Raw genomic sequence first — 23,940 nt, 5'->3', positions numbered from 1 at the left:
GTTTAGGTCAGCTTTTCTCCTAAACTATCAAAGCTATTGCTTTGAAACTTGGAATACTTGTTCACCATCATAAGCTGACCCTGTATAGCAAGAAACATAACTCCATCCTGCTTTTTGCAAGATTTATGGCCCCTTTTGTACTTAGAAAATATCAGATTTCTTGGTTAAGTTTTATGTTTAGGTCAACTTTTCTCCTAAACTATCAAAGCTATTGCTTTGAAACTTGGAATACTTGTTCACCATCATAAGCAGACCCTGTACATCAAGAAACATAACTCCATCCTGCTTTTTGCAAGATTTATTGCCCCTTTTGGACTTAGAAACTCAGTTTTCTTGGTTAAGTTTTATGTTTAGGTCAGCTTTTATCCTAAACTGTCAAAGCTATTGCTTTAAAACTTGCAACACTTGTTCACCATCATAAGTTGACCCTGTACAGCAAGAAACATAACTCCATCCTGCTTTTTGCAAGATTTATGGCCCCTTTTGGACTTAGAAAATATCAGATTTCTTGGTTAAGTTTTATGTTTAGGTCAACTTTTTCTCTTAAACTATCAAAGCTATTGCTTTGAAACTTGCAACACTTGTTGACCATCATAAGCTGACCCTGTACAGCAAGCAACATAACTCCATCCGGCTTTTTGCAATAATTATTGCCCCTTTTGGTCTTAGAAAATCATTTTCTTGGTTGAGTATTATGTTTAAGTCAACTTTTCTCATAAACTATCAAAGCTATTGCTTTAAAACTTGCAACAGTTTTTCACCATCATAAGTGGACACTGAACATCAAGAAACATAACTCTATCCTGCTTTTTGCAAGAATGATGGCCCTTTTTAGACTTAGAAAATCATGGGTAGGACAATATTTCTATTACACAAAAAAAATCAGATGAGCGTCAGCACCCGCAAGGCGGTGCTCTTGTTCAACAGTATTTCAGTTATGAAACAGCGGGCAGTTAACCTAACCAGTGTTTCTGGATTCTGTTTTGGGTTTAACGCCATTTTTCAACAGTATTTCAGTTATGTAACGGTGGGCAGTTAAGGTAGTTCTGCACGTTTGGATCGAAACTTTTTCTACAATGTAGAATTTGATTAAACTCCAATTTTTCAAAACTTCAGAATATACCTAGAAAATTCAGCAAATAAAAAAGATAGGGTCATGTGCTTGATTTTTTGCTAGACTGATTTGAACAATTTGGACCTCACGCAATATTTCATAATGGGAGTCTATGGGAAAATCATAACTTTCTTAACATTTTCGCGAATAGATTTTTTTCTACAATGTAGATTTTGATGAAACTTCTCACAGTTGTAAATAAACACACGGCCTATTATTTGGTGAAATAAAATGTATAGGTCTGTGTGCTTATTTTTGAGATATTTGACCATGATTAAAGAGAACCGGACATTTCACGTTGATTTTAAGACATTATTTTTAATATTTTAACGTACCATATGTTTTAATATCATATTTTGACTTTAGAAATATAGCAAAAGTGCCATTGTAATAAATTTACGCACAGGTTTCGATTTATTTATAAATTGATTTTCATTTCCGTACGCCGAACCCAGGCTTTATTCTACGTTTTCCGGATAAATGACGTTACGCCATCACTTCCGGTTTTTCAAACGTGCAGAACTACCTTAACCTAATCAGTGTTCCAGCATTCTGTACCAGTACAAACCTGTTCTTTGCAAGTAACTGTCAACTTCCCCACATGAATCAGAGGTGGAGGATGAATAATATTAGACACAATTTCATTTATCAAATCGTCGCGGGGAACATACGCCCCACCCAGGGATCAAACTCACAACCCCGAGATACGTAGATCTGTGCTCTCCCTATTGAGCTGAAGTCTGTTGTGTGTAATAAAGTATTTTATAGTAATCAAAACGGAGGCAATAATAGGCTTCCATTGTTCAGTTTCATGTGTTTTTATTCTCATCTGCCTTGATTACTATGAACATAAACTAGCATGCAATATTGCACTGAAGTGATAATTATAGACATAATTGTTGCCGTTATGTTAATTAAGTGATATATTAGTAAAATGAAAAGGGTATGTATTTTTAGCTTAGTGGATATTGGTTTCTGTTAAAACCATCCATGGTTTCATAAATACCATATGATAATGTGTATTGCATATGTTCCATTTCAGAGCATTTTGAATGCTGTACAAACACTGGTTAGAATTGCACCAGATGTTGTGTTGCCAGGTTTTGTTACAAAGATTACTTTGTTGCTTGGAAATGATGACCTGGTTACAGTAACCAAGGATGAATATGGAGCTTACCTGTGTAAAGAAGGAGAGTTATATGATAGACAACTGGCTGAAAGGTATTTGTACACCAAGCTAATTTCTGATTGATTTTCTTGTTCAGTAATTTTGTTAGAGAAAAAACACCTGCTTGTGTCTGCAACTTATTTTAGAAGGAATTTTAAACTGAAAGATTATTGGTTGTGGCTGTAAGGTTATGTAACCTGACCCTTTAATGTCGGCAGGTGACACATTTTTCAGGCGCATAGCCTCCTATATGCAAGTACCGTAAAAGTACACATTTTTGCTGGGTCAAAATTTTGCGAATTTGAAATTTTGAGTATGTTGCTGAGGTTTGATTTTTGCGAAATTATAAAAATGGTGTCCTAATTGAATTTGAATTATACTGATGGTGAATATTTATGCGATGATTAATTTTCGCGATATGTAGAGCCTCGCAAATATAGCGGAATTTTAACCCTCGCGAAAATTTCTGCTTTTACAGTACGCAGTTGCATCCACTTTTTACCAAAATATTGCAAGTGTTTGTGTGTTTGTTAACTTGCAGAATAAATGAGGGCAGCAAATATTACCTCATTTAAGTTTAAGTTAGTTGAATGCACTTTTAGGACAAACAGCAAAATATATGATAGAAAACAAGCTTGAATTCATGAACTTTTATTGATTTAACTCCCGGGTATATACATGTATAATTGCACAAAATGTATTCTTAACTTAATTTTTCTCTGCCTGAGATCCCCCCATACCAACACCTGCTGTGTGATGCCTCTTTGTCCATTCAAATTCACTGGCTACGCCCTGATTTGAGATCAGTTGGTCAAGGTAACTGGCTTTTTGTTAGCAAATTGGTCCAACCTGTCCATGTTGGTATCACTTTGGCCAGTGTTACGTGATCACAAAAGCCCGCCCGCTTAGCTCAATAGGGAAAGTGCAGATCTACGGATTGTGGGGTTGTGAGTTTGATCCCGGGGCGGGGTGTATGTTCTCCGTGACGATTTGATAAAAGACATTGTGTTAGAAGTAATTCGTTCTCCACCTCTGATTCATATTAGAATGTTGGCAGTTACTTGCGGAGAACAGGTTTGTACTGCTACAGAATCCAGAGACACTGGTTAGGTTAACTGGCCGCTGTTACATAATTGAAATACCGTTGAAAAACAGCGTTAAACCCAAAACAAACAAATACAGTGATCACAAAACTGAAAAATTGTTTTGAATCTCTCACTAGAGAAGCTTTGACCAATGTCCATCAACCCTCTATGGTTGTTTATGTTCTGTAGGACATCCAGTTGATTTTCAGGTGAGGAGGTCAAATGTCACTGTTCCAGAGATTAAAAAATGTTCCTGTCAAGAACATTAACTACTATGGCCTGTAGGCACCAAATGTTATAAACTGACGGTTATTAATGGTTTGAATATAACATAGATGTTTTTTGAATTGTCACATTTGTAATGATTGTTTCATTTGTTAACACTTGTAGGAAAATATGTAGAGTGTCTGTATGTTGATCTTATTCTACAGTTTGAAAATGAACGTGGTACAGAATCAGAATATCCGAAGGGAGAATAAACTGTATTCTTATAAAGAACAGATGGAGGAACTAGAGATTAGAAAGGTAGGTCATTTGTGTAACCTTTAGCCTGCTGGCGGCAAGTGATTCTGCCTTTGCGACCAGTGCAGACCAAGATCAGCCTGCACATCAGTGCAGGATGATCATGGTCTGCACTGTTCGCTATTCAGTCAGTAAATTTTCAGTGAACACCCCTTCAAATAATAAGTGGTACTGCCCAGATTGAATGATGGAACTGTCAATTTTAGTAATTTAGCAGGGTAAAGGTTAATAAAATTAATCTTGTCTTCTTGATGATAATTTGGACATAATTAGCGTCAGTTTGAAGTCGGGACATACTATTAGTTACACTACTTGTTGGTGACAGGATACGGGATATACGCTGTCGAGGAAAACCATATCAGGCGAGAGCGAGGCTCGAGCCTGATATGGATTTATGAGACAGCGTATATCCCGTATCCTGTCACCAACAAGCAGTGTAACAATTTTATCTTGCCAACTACCCTTTACTTACATGCTATACAGTAATCAATACATTTTGTAAATTAACAAAGCTACTTACAGTGCAGACTGGAATCCTACAAATCATTTGTTTGGTCATCACTAGTTGATTTACACCAGCAATAAAATGCACAATGACCTGTGTTTTGGTTAAATCACAAAACACAAAAGTTCATTTACACAGGTTATGAACTGGTTTAGATTAGAAACACTGAAAAACTTCTTGTTCCATCCCTTCGAAAGTTACCGGATATCACGATGTCATAAATGTCTTGATACTTTGGCTTTCAGCCCGTTTCCTGTTAAATCATTTATCTTGCACGTAGATTAAATGATCCTACAACAAACTGCTGAGCAACAAATATGTCAATTCCTTTATTTCACGATGATTTAACTATTCAACTTCCAAAAGAACATTTCAACGTCCGTGTATTCCATAAAGAGTTACTCCGCTTTTACGGCTAACTTTTGTCAAACTTCATAAGTCTCAACTTAAATAGAATGAAATCGGCAAGAAAACACTAAATTTACTCTTGGAAACGATACTATCACTGGAGCTAACAAATAATCTGGCTTGATTCAATTAAGCCAGCAGTGTGGCAGCAATTTTGTTTTAATCAAAATTCATATCTGAAATATACTAGCAGGATATGGAATATATCCTGTCTCCACGTGACGTCTGTTGACCAATAGAAATGCAAGGAACTTGTAGGAGGCGAGATAAAGATTGATATGTGACCTAATTAAAAGTACTTTGAATGGTTACAGGATAACACCACCTGCCCACTTAGGTCAATAGGGAGAGTTAAGATGGGTCGTGAGTTCGATCCCTGGGAGGAGCATATGTTCTCTTAACAATTTGATGAAAGACTTTTGTGTTAGAAATAATGCGCTGTCCACTTTTGATTCATTTTAGGAAGTTTGCAGTTACTTTGGAAGAACAGTTTTGTACTGGTACAGAATCCAGGAACACTGGTTAGGTTTATTGCCTGCCGCTACATAATTGAAATATTGTTGAAAAATGGCATAAAAACTCAAAACAAACAAACAAACAGGATAACACTATGAGTAGATTCTCAACTTTCAGTCAGACATGCAATATGCAGGACTAAAATTAAAACCACTGAGAATTTATTCTTGACACATTGATTCTTAAGAACTCTTTTTCACATTTTGGAACATCTAAAACAAGCTACAATGTTTATACATGTATTTTAATTTATGTTTTACAGGAAATCGAGAAAAAGAAAGGTAAGACTGTGAAAGAGCAGCCAAAATTAACAAAGAAACAGGAAGAGGTTCTTCAAGCACAGTTACAGAAAGAATCAGAAATAAGAGCAAGACTTACAGTGGTATGTATTGTGAAAACATTTAAATTTGTGGACACGAAATTCAGCGCTTTTTGGTCAAACAGGCTGTTTCGAGAGGATATAATAAATCGGTGAATTTCAAATTTTGAACATAAAATAAATGAGAATTTTGCTTTTTCATAAGGATTAAATTGTAACTTCGAAATTCAGTCACACACAAATATAAATGGTTTCACTGTATATATTTATAATTCAGCCTTCAAAGTTGACATGAATCAAGACAGGCTATTAAGACAAATGTTTACTTTACACAGGTCTATTCTGCAGAGTATCATCTGGACATGTGTTATCAACACTTTAAATCGGAAATTGTTTTTGCTTGTCAGTGTTAAATATTAAGCAAAGACTGTAATGAAACTTTACTCAAATGTGCCTTCTTTAGCTGCAAACAAAATTTCATGAGTATAGCATATTGTAAATAAAGTAATGGTTGAAGGTTTGATGTTATTAAGGAAAGTGCTAAAAAGTTTGTGTTAAATATATCTTAGAAAATATTTCACTTAGTCATGTAACCATTAACTGTGGATATATTGCTATGAAGGTAACAAAATATGACTGTCTAAATATTTCACAGCTGGACAAAGATCTGTGCAAGGGCTGTCAGCTTCTCAGTTCTTTGATCAAAGGAAACAGTGAATCTACTGGATTGTTTATGAAGGAATTGTGCCGATTGCTGGTACCTCTACTCAAGTCTCCACTTGCTGGACCACAGGCTAGTCAAGTGTTTATTGAGCTGGGAACCACAGCTTTTGAAGATGAACAATTAGGTAATAAAAAATTTGTTTGTTTTAGTTACATACGTCTCCTTTCTTACGATCTTGTACAGTATTTGATGTGATGCTGCATGTAGTTTGGGCGGGAGGCCTTATATTACAAATAAACCATTATTGTATTGTATTGTATTGTATTGTATTGTATTATTTAGTGCAGTATTTGTAAGGATAGAATGTTGGTTGTATTATGTCTGTAAGAATGTTTGCAATGTTAAGATCTGAAGTATTTGTTTTAAGGATACTTTAGCCTGCTGTTGGCAAGTGATTTTGCCTTTGCAACCAGTGCAGACCAAGATCTACACGTCTGTGCAGGCTGATCATGGTCTGCACTGTTCGCTATTCAGTCAGTAAATTTTCAGTGAACACCCCTTTGAATAATAAGTGGTGCTGCCTAAATTGAATGATGGACCAGTCCATTTTAAATAAGAAATTGTGTCAGTAAAATTGAGATTGTAGATAGTAGTAGGATAAACTGAAAATTATGACTTAAAGCTAGGTATTTAAAGTGAACAATACACCACTGTTGGCAGGCCTCCTAGTGAAACCTTTAAAACCTTTAAAAACCTTTAATTTCAGAGCAAACCTTTAAAACCTTTAAATCTTCTGAAAAAACCTTTAAAACGGCCAAATAGCCTGTAATTTTCACTCAAAACCTGTATTTTTGTTCAGACTGCTTGCCGTGCCAGTTTAAAGCAAGTAATGGTTATACTGCTGTATTTCTCTCCCTTTTAAGTGTTGTTATTAGGATACTGCTTGTGTATCTTTCATCTTGAGTTTTTCAGAATGCTGTTGAGTTCACCAGACCACATACATGTAGATGTTTGCAGTAGTGTTCACCAGACCATATATATATAGGTAATAGGTGTTCCATGTATTCAGCATAAGGTACCATGGAGCTGAATGCTTGAAATGGTCTGGTGACATGATGTTTACACTATGGTAACACTGGACAAGGTCTGGTGAAGATATAGCATTCTGAGCAAAGTTGATGTAGGCACTACAAATTCAGGCTTTCAAGTGGCCCTAAAATTCCTAAAAATTCCTAATTTTTTTAGGTCTCCCTAGAATTCCTAAAACAATGCTCAAAAAGGGACAAATTCCTAAAAAAGCCCTTATTTTTTCAATTGTCCCTAATTTTTTGTAATATCTGTCTGAACTTAAATTTGTTTTTGCACAAAGTCATGCATATAATCATCCAAATAATTTATTGAAGTTTATTTTCTTTAAGATTCATTTTCAGAGGTTGCTTCTATCAGTTTCCATGAGTTCCTAGGCTACATCTTCATGAAACATAGATTTACTTCATTGAGTGATCAGGCCTAGATCCATGGCTGGGCCCAGGAGGCCTGTGCCCCCATTTGGCTCATCAAAGTTGCTGTCAACTGTTTTGGCAAAGAACAGATATTTTCTCAAAATTAGGCCCAAAAACGCACCAGAGGCCACCATTCCATTTCTCTATTACAAAATTTTCCAGGGGGAGGAACCCCTGACCCCCCTTCCAATAAGGGGATTGCCTATTCATTACCTCAAATTTATATAAGTTCCCCAGAGGCCACCATTGATATCTACATTTCAAAACATTTCCAGAGAAAGAAGAATCCCCTGACCCTCCTAAAACTGCAGGGATACCCTCTGCCACACATCAAAATTTAGACCAAAACATGCACTACAATCAAGCATTTTATACCTGTATTTTAATTTTTTTCAGAGTTGGAGGGGTGGGCAGCATCCTTACCTCCCTAAAATTAGGGGTCTACACCCTCCTATGCCTCAAAATTTAGAACAAAAAAGACACAAGCACCCACTATTTCATACCTGTATTTTAAAATTTTCCAGGGGAAAATTACCCCCTCCCCCCAATTGAGAGAAGTACCCCTCCAGTACACCTCAATATGTAAACAAATAAAGGCACCAGTGTCCACCATTTCATACCTGTATATCAAAAACTTATGTTGGAGACACAGTTGTTCTAGAATGGTGCCCCTGCAAAAAGCAACATTATAAAAGGATGGGCTTGACATGTTGACCTGTGGGCATTTAGTCCTAATTTAGCCCTTACTTTTTGCAAAAATAGCCCTAATTTTTGTCAAATAGTGCTTGAAAGCCTGTACAATGTATAAAACAGGAACCATATACAAAAAAGGTGATATAAATGTGCAGTGAAAGTGGGTATACCCATTAAGTTAGGTATGTATATCAATCATAATGTATAATTCAAACAATATGACATAATATCAAACATGCCTATTTCTGATATCTGGTTTTAGAGTGTGGGTTTCCATATATAAATTAACTTTTTTTAGTAAATACCTATATATATTATGTGTTTTCAACGAGAATTCCGACAAAAATAGCCTTTATTTACTCTTTATTTTTTAATATTTTACACTAAAAGGCCTTTATTTCCATAGATTGGAGCCTTTATAAAAACCTTTATTTTTGTTCAGGCCTGCTAGGAGGCCTGTGTTGGTCTGAAATCTCACTTGGGGTTTACATTAATTTCATGTTTGGAAACCATCCAGGTGGCTTGCAGAAGGCCAGGTGCCCACTCATTCCTGAAACATTGCCTGGAGGGGCACTTCTGGTCTTCCATGAAAATCTAGAAGGTTGTCACATGACCTATAATTGTGTCAGTGTGAGTTTTAATCCCCACAAATACTAATGATAAATATTAACTTTGTAAAATGACATCTTTAAGCAAATGAAGATACTTTGTTCAATATATGTTACTGTATTTTGACATTATGCAAAGTCTGCTGAAATAGTCAGGAAGCTTGTTATAGTAATCATAACTAAGTAAAATTAACTTCTTTAATTTTTCAGGTACATTACTGAGCAACTCTACAGTACGTCTATTGAACCCAGAATGTGAGTGCAATAAAGCCTGGTCACAAGAACCTCTTGCAAAACAAGCTACGCGAGTGATAGAAATTTTGTACTCTGAGTCGGTGTCGGTAGAAACGCCAAACAATTTCGCTCAGTACGATGACGACTCTCAGTGGACGCTCTATCCGGCAACAAGTTTTGCATTCATGTATTATTTCCTTAGCTGCGTGTTAGCGAATAATGGAGAGGCTATAGGAAAAGATGAAGGGTTGATGGGGAAGGTGTTAAAGCTGATAGCTCATCATGCACAGCTGAGACATAATGAACAGAGACCGGTTAGTGTCATAGTTAAATATTGCACTCTTCTCCCTTTCAAAAAAAGATGAGAAAAAAATGTCAGTTTGACATCATAGCATAATAATCTATGGTCAGTAGATGACCCCTGTTGTTTGGCTTGAGACTGAAAACAGTTTCTGATCAGTAACAGGTGAATGATTGGGTCTATAGTTGTTAAGCTTCTTAACCCTTACTCTGCTAAATTTCTGAAATGGACTGGTCCATCATTCAATTTGGGCAATATTATTTGATATTCAAAGGGGTGTTCACTGAAAATTTATTGACTGAATAGAGAACAGTGCAGACCATGATCAGACTGCACGGATGTGCAGGCTGAAATTGGTCTGCACTGGTTGCAAAGGCAGAATCACTTGGCGCCAGCAGGCTAAAGGTTAAGGATGATTGAATACATGTGGTTAATATATGACCCCTATTGTTTTGGAGGTCAGAGGTGAAGTTCGCAGTGACCTTGAGACTGAAAGTAGTTATCAATAGCTGGAGAATATGAGAGCATGTGTCCATCAACCTGCAAAACATTACTGTCAATGTTCAGTATGTATTTGGTGGTCAGGAGGTCAAAGGTCAAGGTCACAGCGACCTACAAAAAATGGTTTGCTGTCAATAGCTGGAGAATGCGTGAACCTATAACCATGAACTGTCGGTGGTCAGAAGTTGTTCTGTTTAAGATTATTAGTGGGATAACGCTCGTCCGTACGACCATCAGATATACGAAGGATAATTGGTTATGGTCAGTAGTTGACCCCCATTGTTTTTAAGGCCAAAGGTCAAAGACAGACTAAAACTAAAAATCATGTACCCAGTTTCCTCCAAAAGGCCATCATTGGCATTATACATGTATGTGTTAACAAACAGCTCTTGTTTAGGATATTGTGGTAGATATTCTTAATATTTTGGTTGACAGATGCGTTTAATCATAATTCTTATAAGAGATAGACCAAAATATGGTTAGATAACACTAGAAAATAGATAAGTATTGCAAAAAAAAAAAAAGAACAAAAGTAGATGTTTTTCATACTTCCTGTTACACACAAATGTATGGTAATTAAGTTAAAGTGACAAAATTTTAATCACATAAAAATAGAAAATCAGTATCAAATTGAAATTAAATTTTGACATCGACATAAAATGTTACTCCAGAAATTGTCAAAACTGTAACATTATGTTGTTGTTGTTTTTATGCCCCCGAAGGGAGGCATATAGTTTTTGAACCGTCTGTCTGTCGGTCTGTCAGTCTGTCGGTCTGTCCGCATTTTTCGTGTCCGGTCCATATCTTTGTCATCGATGGATGGATTTTCAAATAACTTGGCATGAATGTGTACCACAGTAAGACGACGTGTCGCGCGCAAGACCCATGTCCGTACCTCAAAGGGCAAGGTCACACTTAGACATTAAGGGATAGTGCATTGATGGGCGTGTCCGGTCCATATCTTTGTCATCGATGGATGGATTTTCAAATAACTTGGCATGAATGTGTACCACAGTAAGATGACGTGTCGCGCGCAAGACCCATGTCCGTATCTCAAAGGTCAAGGTCACACTTAGACATTAAGGGATAGTGCATTGATGGGCGTGTCCGGTCCATATCTTTGTCATCGATGGATGGATTTTCAAATAACTTGGCATGAATGTGTACCACAGTAAGACGACGTGTCATGCGCAAGACCCAGGTCCGTAGCTCAAAGGTCAAGGTCACACTTAGATGTTAAAGGTCTTTTTTCATGATAGTGCATTGATAGGCGTGTCCGGTCCATATCTTTGTCATTCATGCATGGATTTTAAAATAACTACGCATAAATGTGTGACACAGTAAGATGTGTCGCGCGCAAGACCCAGCTCCATAGGTCAAAGGTCCTAAACTCGAACATCGGCCATAACTATTCATTTAAAGTGCCATCGGGGGCATGTGTCATCCTATTGAGACAGCTCTTGTTTTTTTCAGCAATATGGGCCAGGTTTATTCCCAGTGAGAGAGTTATTACAGTTATTGATCAGAGTGATAGGTGTTTCTACAACAAAGATACAGCAGCTAGCTGATACAGCACTTGTTGAGGTGACCAAGTCTGTGAACGGAGATCAGGGTTGTACTAAAATAGGAAGCGATGAGATCAAAGTACTGTTAGAATCCTTAATGTCAACATGTACAGCATCTAGGGAGGCAGCTTTGCAGGTAATGTAACAAGTTTAAGTTGTTGGTTATTTAAAGTACCGAAATGCCGCAACTTTTCTCCATTCTTTATTCAAAGATATAAGATATTTTGTATGAACATTGCTTGCAGAATATCACAAAACAGTTTTTTCACATGATTCTTTATATGTTTGTTATTACTCCCACTTCGTGTGACCGCCTTAAAATGGGAGGCATATATAAATTTTCAATTGTCTGTTTTTCCCATATATCTTACATATTTATTATCTGTCTTAATTGGTCTAGACATACTCGAATGACCAGCATTGATGTGCATGTATATACATATTGAAGGGAGTATTTGAAGAGACTGCAGTTCTTAGATTTCTGACTCTTATTATGTACAGTCAGTTGCCTTTTGGAGATATTCATAACTGGTTGACTTATTTCTGACTAAGAACATCACAGCTGCAGGCTGTGTTCCCAAGATATTTAAGTATTAAATGCTATTTTTTAGCTCACCTGAGCAATGCTGAAAATGGGTCATCTGAGGTCAAAAAGTAGGTCACTATGTTGAATCAAAGAAAAACCTTGTGTATGCGATAGAGGCTGTATTTTTAGCTCACCTGAGCAATGCTTAGGTGAGTTTTTCTGATCGCTCGATGTCTGGCGTCCGTCTGTCGTCTGTCCGTCAACATTTAGCTTGTGTATGCGATAGAGGCTGTATTTTTCAACTGATCTTCATGAAATTTGGTCAGAATGATTATCTTGGTGAAATCTAGGCTGAGTTCGAAAATGGGTCATCTGAGGTCAAAAACTAGGTCACTAGGTCAAATCAAGGGGAAACCTTGTGTATGCTATAGAGGCTGTATTTTTCAGTTGATCTTCATGAATTTGTCAGAATGATTGCCTTGATAAAATCTAGGCCAAGTTCGAAAATGGGTCATCTGGGATCAAAAACAAGGTCACTAGGTCAAATCAAAGAAAAACCTTGTGTATGCGACAGAGGCTGTATTTTTCAATTGATCTTCATGAATTTTGGTCAGAATGATTACCTTGATAATATCTAGGCCAAGTTTGAAAATGGGTCATCTGGGTTCAAAAATTAGGTCACTAGGTCAAATCAAAGAAAAACCTTGTGTATGCAATAGAGGCTGTATTTTTCAACTGATCTTCATGAAATTTGGTCAGAATGATTACCTTGATAAAATCTAGGCCAAGTTCGAAAGTGGCATCTGGGGTTAAAAACTAGGTCACTAGGTCATATCAAAGAAAAACCTTGTGTTTGCGATAGAGGCTGTATTTTTCAATTGATCTTCATGAATTTTGGTCAGAATGATTGCCTTGATAAAATCTAAGGCAGGTTGGAATATGGGTCATCTTGGGTCAAAAACTAGGTCACTAGGTCAAATCAAAGAAAAACCTTGTGTATGCAATAGAGGCTGTATTTTTCAATTGATCTTCATGAAATTTGGTCAGAATGATTGCCTTGATAAAATCTAAGGCAGGTTGGAATATGGGTCATCTTGGGTCAAAAACTAGGTCACTAGGTCAAATCAAAGAAAAACTTTGTGTATGCAATAGAGGCTGTATTTTTCAATTGATCTTCATGAAATTTGGTCAGACTGATTGCATTGATGAAATCTAGGTCAAGTTAGATGATGGGTCATCTGGGGTCAAAAACTAGGTCACTAGGTCATATCTAAGAAAATACTTGTTTAAACTCAGGAGACCACATTTTTAGTCCAATCTTAATGAAAATTGGCCAAAATATTTGTTTCCATGAAATCATTAGGTCAAACATGATTACACTGTTATGGTGTGTTTCTCAGGTGAGCGGCCTAGGGCCATCTTGGCACTCTTGTTCAATTGATCTTCATGAAATTAAGTCAGAATAATTGCCTCGATGAAATCTAGATAGAATTGGAATATGGGTCATCTAGGGTCAAAAAGTAGGTCACTGGGTTAAATCAAAGAAAAACCTCGTGTATGCGATAGAGGCTGTATTTTTCAACTGATCTTCATGAAATTTTGTCAGAATGATAGCCTTGATGAAATCTAGGTCGAGTTCGAATATGTGTCATCTGGGTTCAAAAACTAGGTCACTAGGTCAAATCAAGGAAAAACCTTGTGTATGCAATAGAGGCTGCATTTTACACTGGATTTTCATAAAATTTGGTCAGATTGGTTGCCTTGATGAAATCTAGGTCAAGTTCCAATATGGGTGGTCTAGGATCAAAAACTAGGTCACTAGGTCAAATCAAAGAAAAACCTTGTGTATGCGATAGAGGCTGAATTTTTCAATTGATCTTCATGAAATTTGGTAAGAATGATTACCTTGGTGAAATCTAGGTCAAGTTCGAATATGGGTCATCTGGTTTCAAAAACTTGGTCAAATCAAAGAAAATGCTTGTTTATACTCAAGATTTTTGCTCCAATTTTAATGATAATTGGTCAGAATATTTACTTCCATGAACTCACTAGGTCAAACATGTTTACACTGTTATGGTGTGTTTCTCAGGTGAGCGACCTAGGGCCATCTTGGCCCTCTTGTTTCTTTAGTTGGATATAAACCACATTGGGACTTCTTGCAAATCAGTCAGATTGTGCAAAAGGGCCGGCCTTAAAATTATTAAACCAATGTTGGTTTATACGAAAATAAATGCTTTTTTCTGTCTGTACATAACAGAGTGAATGTAAATCTTCATTAAGTGCATATTCTTATTGCTCTATACTTTTCTGTTGCAGGGGTTACATTGTCTGAGCAAAGTCTTACCAAACATTGATGATAACTTTGAGCTTGGATTACTGATAGCACAGAGAGTATGGGTGGCCAGCTTTGATGTGGAGAATGATGTAAAAACCCTAGCGGAAAGGTAGAACATCTTGCTTTCTGAAATACAAATAATTGAAAGACAGCGTTCTCCTAAATGTATATTGCACAGGCGAAATTTATGTTGTATTTTCATTTTTCATAAACTTGTGTGACGTCATTGGAAAATAAAACATTCTTGCCTTCAAGAATATAAATCCTATTTTCAATCCAGTCTGGATTTTTCATTTGCCTCAACTTTACTGGAACTTTACTGTACTCCGCCAAGTTTTGGGCAGGCAGCTTACATTGCCGGCTTTAATTTGGTCATACAGGTATTTTAAGGTATGAAAGCTGTTTTATTATATTGATAAATACCAAAATTATGTTTTTTACTAGAGGGTTTTGAAATCTAGACTATTTTGCATACTATTAGAATTGTAAAAAGATGTGAAGTTATGAATGTCTCAAAACTTGGCTTCAGTCTTCGTGAAGAACTCCACTTAGATGAACCCTATGAGGATATGTGTTCCCCACTGGTTGATGATGTAATACACCCGGAGGAGATTGTACGCAAAGCGGGGGCCGAATGCCTCGCAAAAACACTTGAATGTCACACAGACTTTATTGATGCTACCATTGATATGTTGCTTCAGAAATATGATAAGAAACTGGAGGTGAGCCTGCAATGTTTGTAGTTCAAGGTCACTAATTTAAAAAAAATGGATTATTATCTAGTTTGTACATACTTTGCCTTCTGAGTATGATCATCAAAGCAGTGACTGAAAGGAGCTGAACCACCTTTTTACTGTCTGCATATTTATATTAGGGGTGTACTAATAACAGAGCTTGAATGTGTGAAATTTGCTTGCACAAATTCAGGTATGCGCAGTAATAGATACGATGAAGTGTATGCAGTACCAAATAAATTACTGTGAGCCCCCAAGTTTTGCAAGTAAATGCTCAAACATTTCAATGAGAAAAAATGTTGGCTTATTAATTTAAAGCTATAATGGTGTATGGTTTTAATTTATTATACCAAATTATAATTATGCTAATGAAGATTTTGTATTACATTTATTTACAAATGTAAATACAATCCTTGATGTCTGTATCACCTTTGTGGTTGCTCATAGTCTTTGTCTGTTTATGGAAAGGTGCAGATGTTTGTGACAACAGATTTATAAACCCATCTACTAAACATTGAATTCAAGTACTGATTCTAAAAACATGTGCTGTTTGTTTTCTGTAAATTTTGGAGTTCACGGAAACCGAGTTTGAACACTAGAGCACCTATTTAAGGACACACTTTCATTACACATTTCACCAAGACATGTTTGGAGTAATTTTTAGCTTGACTTGAAAAGTATTCATACATTGCCTTTTTCCTATAAACATGGCAGAAGTATACTTTAGATCTGTTACTTTTATATGGAAAACCTTGCATTTTGGGTAGTTAGATGTGAAAACTGAATATTGAAGTTTTCATATATGTAAGAATATGTAATGTTACACGTTTGACACGTAGATGCCGGCACCAGTACTTGATGAATTTGGTCGAGTGATATCAACACAACAGATGGATGAGTGGCCAGCTCGGACTGGGATTGCCATGGCACTGGGGCACATTGCCCCAATACTACCCCAGGACCAGTTACTTCCTCTGTTCAACTTCTACGTACCAAAGGGTCTAGGTGACAGAAGCCCGGAGGTCAGATCTCAGATGAGGTCGGCAGCACTAGCAACTATCAATGTACATGGAAAGGTATTGTGTATATTTTGCAGCCTCCATACAGATTTGAAGGACAGTTATGATTTCTGGAAAATAAGATACATAGTCTGATGAATTTTATGTACCGGTACTTATTTTAATATGAAGTTAAAGTACACATTCTAATGAATTAATGTACATATACTAATATACAGTTTAAGTACACATTCTGATGAATTATTGTACCTATTCTAATATACAATTAAAGTACACTTTCTGAAGAATTAATGCCCACATTTTCATCAAGTAATTAACACATTCTGATGAATTAATGTACATATTCTAATATACATTTGGGCATACATTTGGGCAAGGGGTGTTTGTTGAAAATTTACTGAGTAGCAAACAGTGCAGACCATGATCAGCCTGCATGGATGTGCGGGATCCGTGCAGGTTGATTTTGGTCTGCACTGGTTGCAAAGACAGAAATATTCGCCACCAGCAGGCTAAAGGTTTATGTCACATTCAGAAGAATGATTTTGCAGTCTGTTATACAGTTATACCCCCACCAAACTTGTTTGAGAGGGGTATATAGGAGGCAGTTTTGTCGCGTCCTGTCCCGTCCCGTCCCGTCTCGTCCCGAAATCTATTATCTCAGTTATTACCAAATGGATTTGATTCAAACTTAAAATACATGTTCCACCTTATCACCCACATCATGTGACACAAGGTGCATAACTCTTGACACCAAGTTTTCATGAATTATGTCCCCTTTTACTTAGAATTTAAGGTTAATTTTGTTGTATTTTCACTATATCTCAGTTATTACTAAATGGATTTGATTCAAACTTAAAATAGATGTTCCACCTCATCACCCACATCATGTGCCCACATCATGTGACACAAGGTGCATAACTCTGACACCAAGTTTTCATGAATTATGTCCCCTTTTACTTAGAATTTAAGGTTAATTTTGTTGTTTTTTCACTATATCTCAGTTATTACTAAATGGATTTGATTCAAACTTAAAATAGTTGTTTCACCTCATCACCCAGATGATGTGACATAAGGTGCTTAACTCTGGCATAAATTTTTTATGAATTATGTCCCCTTTTACTTTAAATTTAAGGTTGATTTTAATGTATTTTCACTATATCTCAATTATTACAAAATGGATTTGATTCAAACTTAAAATAGATGTTCCACCTCATCACCCACATCATGTGACACAAGGTGCATAACTCTGACACCAATTTTTCATGAATTATGCCCCTTTTTATTTAGAATTTAAGGTTAATTTTGATGTATTTTCACTATATCTCAGTTACTACTGAATGGATTTGATCCAGACTTAAAATAGATGTTCCACCTCATCACCCACATCATGTGACACAAGGTGCATAACTCTGACACTAATTTTTCTTGAATTGTGTCCCCTTTTACCTAGAATTTAAGGTTAATTTTGATGTATTTTCACAATATCTCATTCTGAATGGCTTAGAGCCAAAGGGAAGTAACCTTTTTTTAACTTTTGTACTGAGTTTCTTCCCCTTAAATTCCAGGAATTAGTCTATTTTTAGAAATCCTATTTTTAGATTTTCAGTATTTTAGTTATTTTTCTAACTTTTTAATTATAAGTCCTATGTAAAAAGTAAAAACATTTTTCTGTGGTAACATGGGTCGGTAAGACACTTTTTTCCGTGCGTCTGTCCGTGCGTAAACTTTTGCTTGTGACCTCTTTAGAGGTCACATTTTTCATGGGATCTTTATGAAAGTTGGTCAGAATGTTCATCTTGATGATATCTAGGTCAAGTTCGAAACTGGGTCACGTGGGGTCAAAAACTAGGTCAGTAGGTCTAAAAATAGAAAAACCTTGTGACCTCTCTAGAGGCCATATTTTTCAAAAGATCTTCATGAAAATTGGTCAGAATGTTTACCTTGATGATATCTAGGTCAAGTTCGAAACTGGGTCACGTGCCTTTAAAAACTAGGTCAGTAGGTCAAATAATAGAAAAACATTGTGACCTCTCTAGAGGCCATATTTTTCATGGGATCTGTATGAAAGTTGGTCTGAATGTTCATCTTGATGATATCTAGGTCAAGTTCGAAACTGGGTCAGCTGCGGTCAAAAACTAGGTCATTAGGTCTAAAAATAGAAAAACCTTGTGACCTCTCTAGAGGTCATACTTTTGAATGGATCTTCATGAAAATTAGTCAGAATGTTCACCTTGATGATATCTAAGTCAGGTTCGAAACTGGGTCACGTGCCATCAGTAACTAGGTCAGTAGGTCAAATAATAAAAAAACCTTGTGACCTCTGTAGAGGCCATATTTTTCATGGGATCTGCATGAAAGTTGGTCTGAATGTTCATCTTGATGATATCTAGGCCAAATTTGAAACTGGGTCAACTGTGGTTAAAAACTAGGTCAGTAGGTCTAAAAATAGAAAAACCTTGTGACCTCTCTAGAGGCCATATTTTTCACAAGATCTTCATGAAAATTGGTCAGAATGTTCACCTTGATGATATCTAGATCAAGTTCGAAACTGGGTCATGTGCCTTCAAAAACTAGGTCAGTAGGTCAAATAATAGAAAAACCTTGTGACCTCTCTAGAGGCCATATTTTTCATGGGATCTGTATGAAATTTGGTCTGAATGTTCATCTTGATGATATCTAGGTCAAGTTTGAAACTGGGTCAGCTGTGGTCAAAAACTAGGTCAGTAGGTCTAAAAATAGAAAAACCTTGTGACCTCTCTAGAGGCCATACTTTTGAATGGATCTTCAGGAAAATTGGTCAGAATGTTCATCTTGATGATATCTAGGTCAGGTTTGAAACTGGGTCACGTGCCATCAATAACTAGGTCAGTAGGTCAAATAATGAAAAAACCTTGTGACCTCTCTAGAGGCCATATTTTTCATGGGATCTGTATGAAAGTTGGTCTGAATGTTCATTTTTATGATATCTAGGTCAGTTTCAAAACTGGGTCACATGAGCTCAAAAACTAGGTCACTATGTCAAATAATAGAAAAAAAACGACGTCATACTCAGTTCAAAACTGGGCCATGTTGGGGCAGGTGAGCGATTATTCACTTTTAGTGTGTCTCTAATATTAGAGATTTAATATATTTACTTGTATTACTATACTAGTATTATACTAGTATTACTTATATGTGGAAGCCCAGGATGAAGTACTCCAAAGTATTTTTAAGATTCCTTATGGTTGCCATTCTTCTGTGACAAGACCGTATGGTGGGGGTATGAGTCACTCCTGTGACTGTTCTAGTTTAAAACAGCAGTTTAAAGTTAATAAAAAGATATGAATGTAATGTCACTGTCTAACACAGGTTGTATCAGTCTTTTACCATATAGTATTTTGATCCTGTTTCATGTTACTCCAGGACAATGTTGCTGAGCTACTGCCAGTGTTTGAGGAGTTTCTGACGAGTGCCCCAGGTACCGCCAGTTACGACGCTGTCAGACAGAGCATTGTCATCCTCATGGGCTCCCTGGCTAAACATTTAGATAAAGACAACCCAAAGGTGAAGCCCATAGTGGGTCAGCTTATAGCTGCTCTATCAACACCATCACAGGAGGTATGTTAGAAAAACTGTTTAAATGAATGTATACATGCAACAGGCTGAAAACGGGGACTTACAACATAAAAGTATTGAATAAGATTTTCTGAGGGTCTCTGCTTTTTCTTGGTGTCATTCTTCTTTGGCATGAGAAATCATTGTAACATGATGGGTATGTTCTTCCCTAAATACCGCCAAGGTCTGTTTCATTGCCAGATTTTATACAAAATTCCTTAAGCTACAGATTCTAATAGAAAATTGCTTTGTATGGTACTTTCCCTTTCTCAGTTTTCTTTTGTCAAATTTTTTCAGGTATGGTAAAAAATAAATGTAAAACATACATGTATTATCTCATTTCAGAAATAGCAACTGGTTTGTTAAATTGTGATATAGTAAACATATTGAAATACAAGACTAACATAGGGAACCTCCATGGCCCAAGGTCGCTGTCTTCAAATCACTTGCCTCTCACCAGTGTAGGTTCGGATGAATTCTTCATATGAGGAAGCCATCCAGCTGGCTTATGGAAGGTCGGTGGTTCTACCCCATTGCCTGCTCGTGATGAAATAATGCACAGAGGAGCACCTGGGGTCTTCCTCTACCATTAAAGTTGGAAAGTCACCATATGACCTATAATTGTGTTGGTGCGACGTTAAACCCAACAAAAGAAGACTAAAATATGAATATTTTGTTTACAGGTACAGGAAGCTGTTGCGAACTGTCTGCCTCCGTTAGTGCCGGCTGTCAAATCAAACGCCCCAGAACTTGTTCAGAAACTGATGGACCTTTTACTGGAATCAGACAGTTACGGAGAGCGTAAGGGGGCAGCTTACGGTCTGGCGGGTCTTGTTAGAGGACTGGGAATCACGGCACTGAAGCAACTGGAGATCATGACAACGTTAGAAGATGCCGTGAAAGATAAGAAAAACCCAAGAAGGAGAGAAGGTATGTCTTGTAGAAACTGTGAGCATGAGGGAATGTGAGTATGAGGGAATCTTTACTTGACATTTTTAAAATATGTGAAATTACATTTTCACTCACCTTTAACAGAATTTATCAGATTGTCTCACTGAATGCTTTCATGATTAATTTGCATAGTACAGCATGTTGAAGGGCTGTTAGCTGTCCGCTTAGCTCAGTAGGGAGAGAGCAGATCTACGTATCGTGGGGTTGAAAATTCGATCCTTGGAAGGGGTGGATGTTCTTCGTGATGATCTGATAAAAGACATTGTGTCTGAGCAGTTACTTGCAGAGAACAGGTTTATACTGGTATAGAATCCAGGAACACCAGTTAGTTTAACTGCCCTCCGTTACATAACTGATATACTGTTGAGAAATGGCCTTTGCCCTCCGTTACATAACTGAAATACTGTTGAAAAATAGTGTTTAACCCAAAACGAAATAAGAAAAGGAAGCTGTCCTGCTGGAACTTTGGATTGGCAAGGTTGTGGTGAGAATTTTAAAGCATAAGGTATTATATTACAGGAGCCTTGTTTGCCTATGAGATGATGTGCACAATGTTGGGTAAACTATTTGAGCCATATGTTGTTCATATTCTGCCACACCTGTTGCTGTGTTTTGGGGATGCCAGTCAGTATGTCAGAGAGGTAACAGTTTTCTTCTTGCTTCTACATCCTGTCACCTAGATCAGATTGTTATAATCACAAACTACCCCATCCCTACTCCTCTGTCCAAGGTCAGAAATTTTCAACAACTGTTGAAGAATTTTCAGACAGATTCCATATATGGAACATGCTCAGGTGAGTTTTTGTGATCGCTCGATGTCTGGCGTCTGTCTGTCGTCTGTCGTCTGTCAACATTTAGCTTGTGTATGTGATAGAGGCTGTATTTTTCAACTGATCTTCATGAAATTTGGTCAAAATGATTACCTTGATGAAATCTAGGCCGAGTTCGAAAATGTGTCATCTGGGATCAAAAACTAGGTCACTAGGTCAAATCAAAGAAAAACCTTGTGTATGCGATAGAGGCTGTATTTTTCAATTAATCTTCATGAATTTTGGTCAGAATGATTGCCTTGATGAAATCTAGGCCGAGTTTGGAAATGGGTCATCTCGGGTCAAAAACTAGGTCACTAGGTCAAATCAAAGAAAAACCTTGTGTATGCGATAGAGGCTGTATTTTTCAATTAATCTTCATGAATTTTTGTCAGAATGATTACCTTGATGAAATCTAGGCCGAGTTTGAAAATGGGTCATCTGGGGTCAAAAACTAGGTCACTAGGTCAAATCAAAGGAAAACCTTGTGTATGTGATAGAGGCTGTATTTTTCATTAATCTTCATGAATTTTGGTCAGAATGATTGCCTTGATGAAATCTAGGACAAGTTCGAATATGGGTCATCTGGGGTCAAAAACTAGGTCACTAGGTCAAATCAAGGAAAAGCTTGTATATATGCGATAGAGGCTGTATTTTTCAATTCATCTTCCTATAATTAAGTCAAAATGACAACCTTAATGAAATCTAGGCCGAATTTGAAAATGGGTTCTCTTGGGTCAAAAAGTAGGGCACTAGGTCAAATCAAAGAAAAACCTTTTGTATGCGATAGAGGCTGTATTTTTCAATTGATCTTCATGAAATTTGGTCAGAATGATTGCATTGATGAAATCTAAGTCAAGTTTGAATATGGGTCATCTGGGATCAAAAATTAGGTCATTAGGTCAAATCAAAGAAATACCTTGTGTATGCGATAGAGGCTATATTTTTCAATTGATCTACCTGAAATTAAGTCAGAATGATTGCTTTGATGAAATCTACGTTAGTTTTGATTATGGGTCATCTTGGGTCAAAAACTAGGTCACTAGGTCAAATCAAAGAAAACCCTTCTTTATGCAATAGAGGCTGTATTTTTATCCCCCGACGAAAGTCGGAGGGATATAGTTTTGGCGTTGTCCGTCCGTCTTTCCGTCCGTCCAGAGCCATATCTAGGAAATGGTTGGGAATATTTATTTAAAACTTCTTATACATGTTCACCACTATGAGTTTTTGCGGCCCGTCAAGTTTCAGTCAGATTGCCCTAGTAACACCAGAGTTATGGCCCTTAGAAGTTTCTAGTGTTAACTATATAGGGTACTATAAATATGGCAATTTCTGCATCATAACTTTTGATATATTTGACCTAGAACTATGAAACTTAAACAGAATTTAGATCACCATAATGTGGTTGTGTACACACAATTTCATTCGAATTTATTTGTAAATTAAGAGTTATTGCCCTTTTTTCCGGATATATTTTTTTGCCATTCCTCACCACAAACACTTTCGGCGGGGGATACCAATTCATCGAATTTGCTTGTTCAATTGATCTTCATGAAATTTGGTCAGAATGATTGCCTTGATGAAATCTAGGTCAAGTTTCAATATGGGTCATCTGGGTCAAAAAGTAGGTCACTAGGTTAAATCAAAGAAAAACCTTGTGTATGCGATACAGGCTAATTTTTTTCAACTGATCATGAAATTTTGTCAGAATGATAGCCTTGATGAAATCTAGGTCAAGTTTGAATATGGGTCATCTGGGTTTAAAAACTAGGTCACTATGTCAAATCAAGGAAAAACCTTGTGTATGCAATAGGGGCTGCATTTTATACTGGATTTTCATAAAATCTGGTCAGAATGGTTGCCTTGATGAAATCTAGGTCAAGTTCGAATATGGGTAGTCTGGGGTCAAAAACTAGGTCAAATCAAAGAAAAACCTTGTGTATGCGATAGAGGCTGTATTTTTCAATTGATCTTCATGAAATTTTATCAGAATGATAGCCTTGATGAAATCTAGGTCAAGTTCGAATATGGGTCATCTGGGGTCAAAAACTTGGTCACTCGGTCAAATCAAAGAAAATACTTACTTATACTGAAGATTTTTGCTCCAATTTTAATGATAATTGGTCAGAATATTTTTAGCCCACCATCATCAGATGGTGGGCTATTAAAATCACTCTGCGTCCGTGGTCCGTCCGTCCGTCATTCCGTCCGTCCGTCAGTCCGTCCGTCCGTCCGTTAACAATTTCTCGTTATCGCATCTCCTCAGA

General features: G+C 36.8%; 1 protein-coding gene across 1 annotated transcript in view; it reads left to right on the top strand.

Annotated features, from left to right (window-relative positions):
- LOC123534489 (eIF-2-alpha kinase activator GCN1-like) overlaps positions 1-23,940 on the top strand; it is a 94,814-nt gene that overhangs the window by 32,759 nt on the left and 38,115 nt on the right. Inside the window, exons 20-31 of the mRNA XM_053519445.1 lie at positions 2,157-2,335; positions 3,799-3,892; positions 5,581-5,700; positions 6,293-6,485; positions 9,315-9,652; positions 11,614-11,841; positions 14,548-14,675; positions 15,096-15,288; positions 16,140-16,376; positions 19,722-19,916; positions 20,597-20,843; positions 21,384-21,505. Coding sequence (XP_053375420.1) covers positions 2,157-2,335; positions 3,799-3,892; positions 5,581-5,700; positions 6,293-6,485; positions 9,315-9,652; positions 11,614-11,841; positions 14,548-14,675; positions 15,096-15,288; positions 16,140-16,376; positions 19,722-19,916; positions 20,597-20,843; positions 21,384-21,505 — 2,274 coding nt within the window. The remainder of the gene's footprint in view (positions 1-2,156; positions 2,336-3,798; positions 3,893-5,580; positions 5,701-6,292; positions 6,486-9,314; positions 9,653-11,613; positions 11,842-14,547; positions 14,676-15,095; positions 15,289-16,139; positions 16,377-19,721; positions 19,917-20,596; positions 20,844-21,383; positions 21,506-23,940) is intronic.

Source organism: Mercenaria mercenaria, chromosome 12, assembly GCF_021730395.1.
Source record: "Mercenaria mercenaria strain notata chromosome 12, MADL_Memer_1, whole genome shotgun sequence".
NCBI lineage: Eukaryota > Metazoa > Mollusca > Bivalvia > Venerida > Veneridae > Mercenaria > Mercenaria mercenaria.
This window is presented reverse-complemented; position numbering and strand designations above follow the sequence as displayed.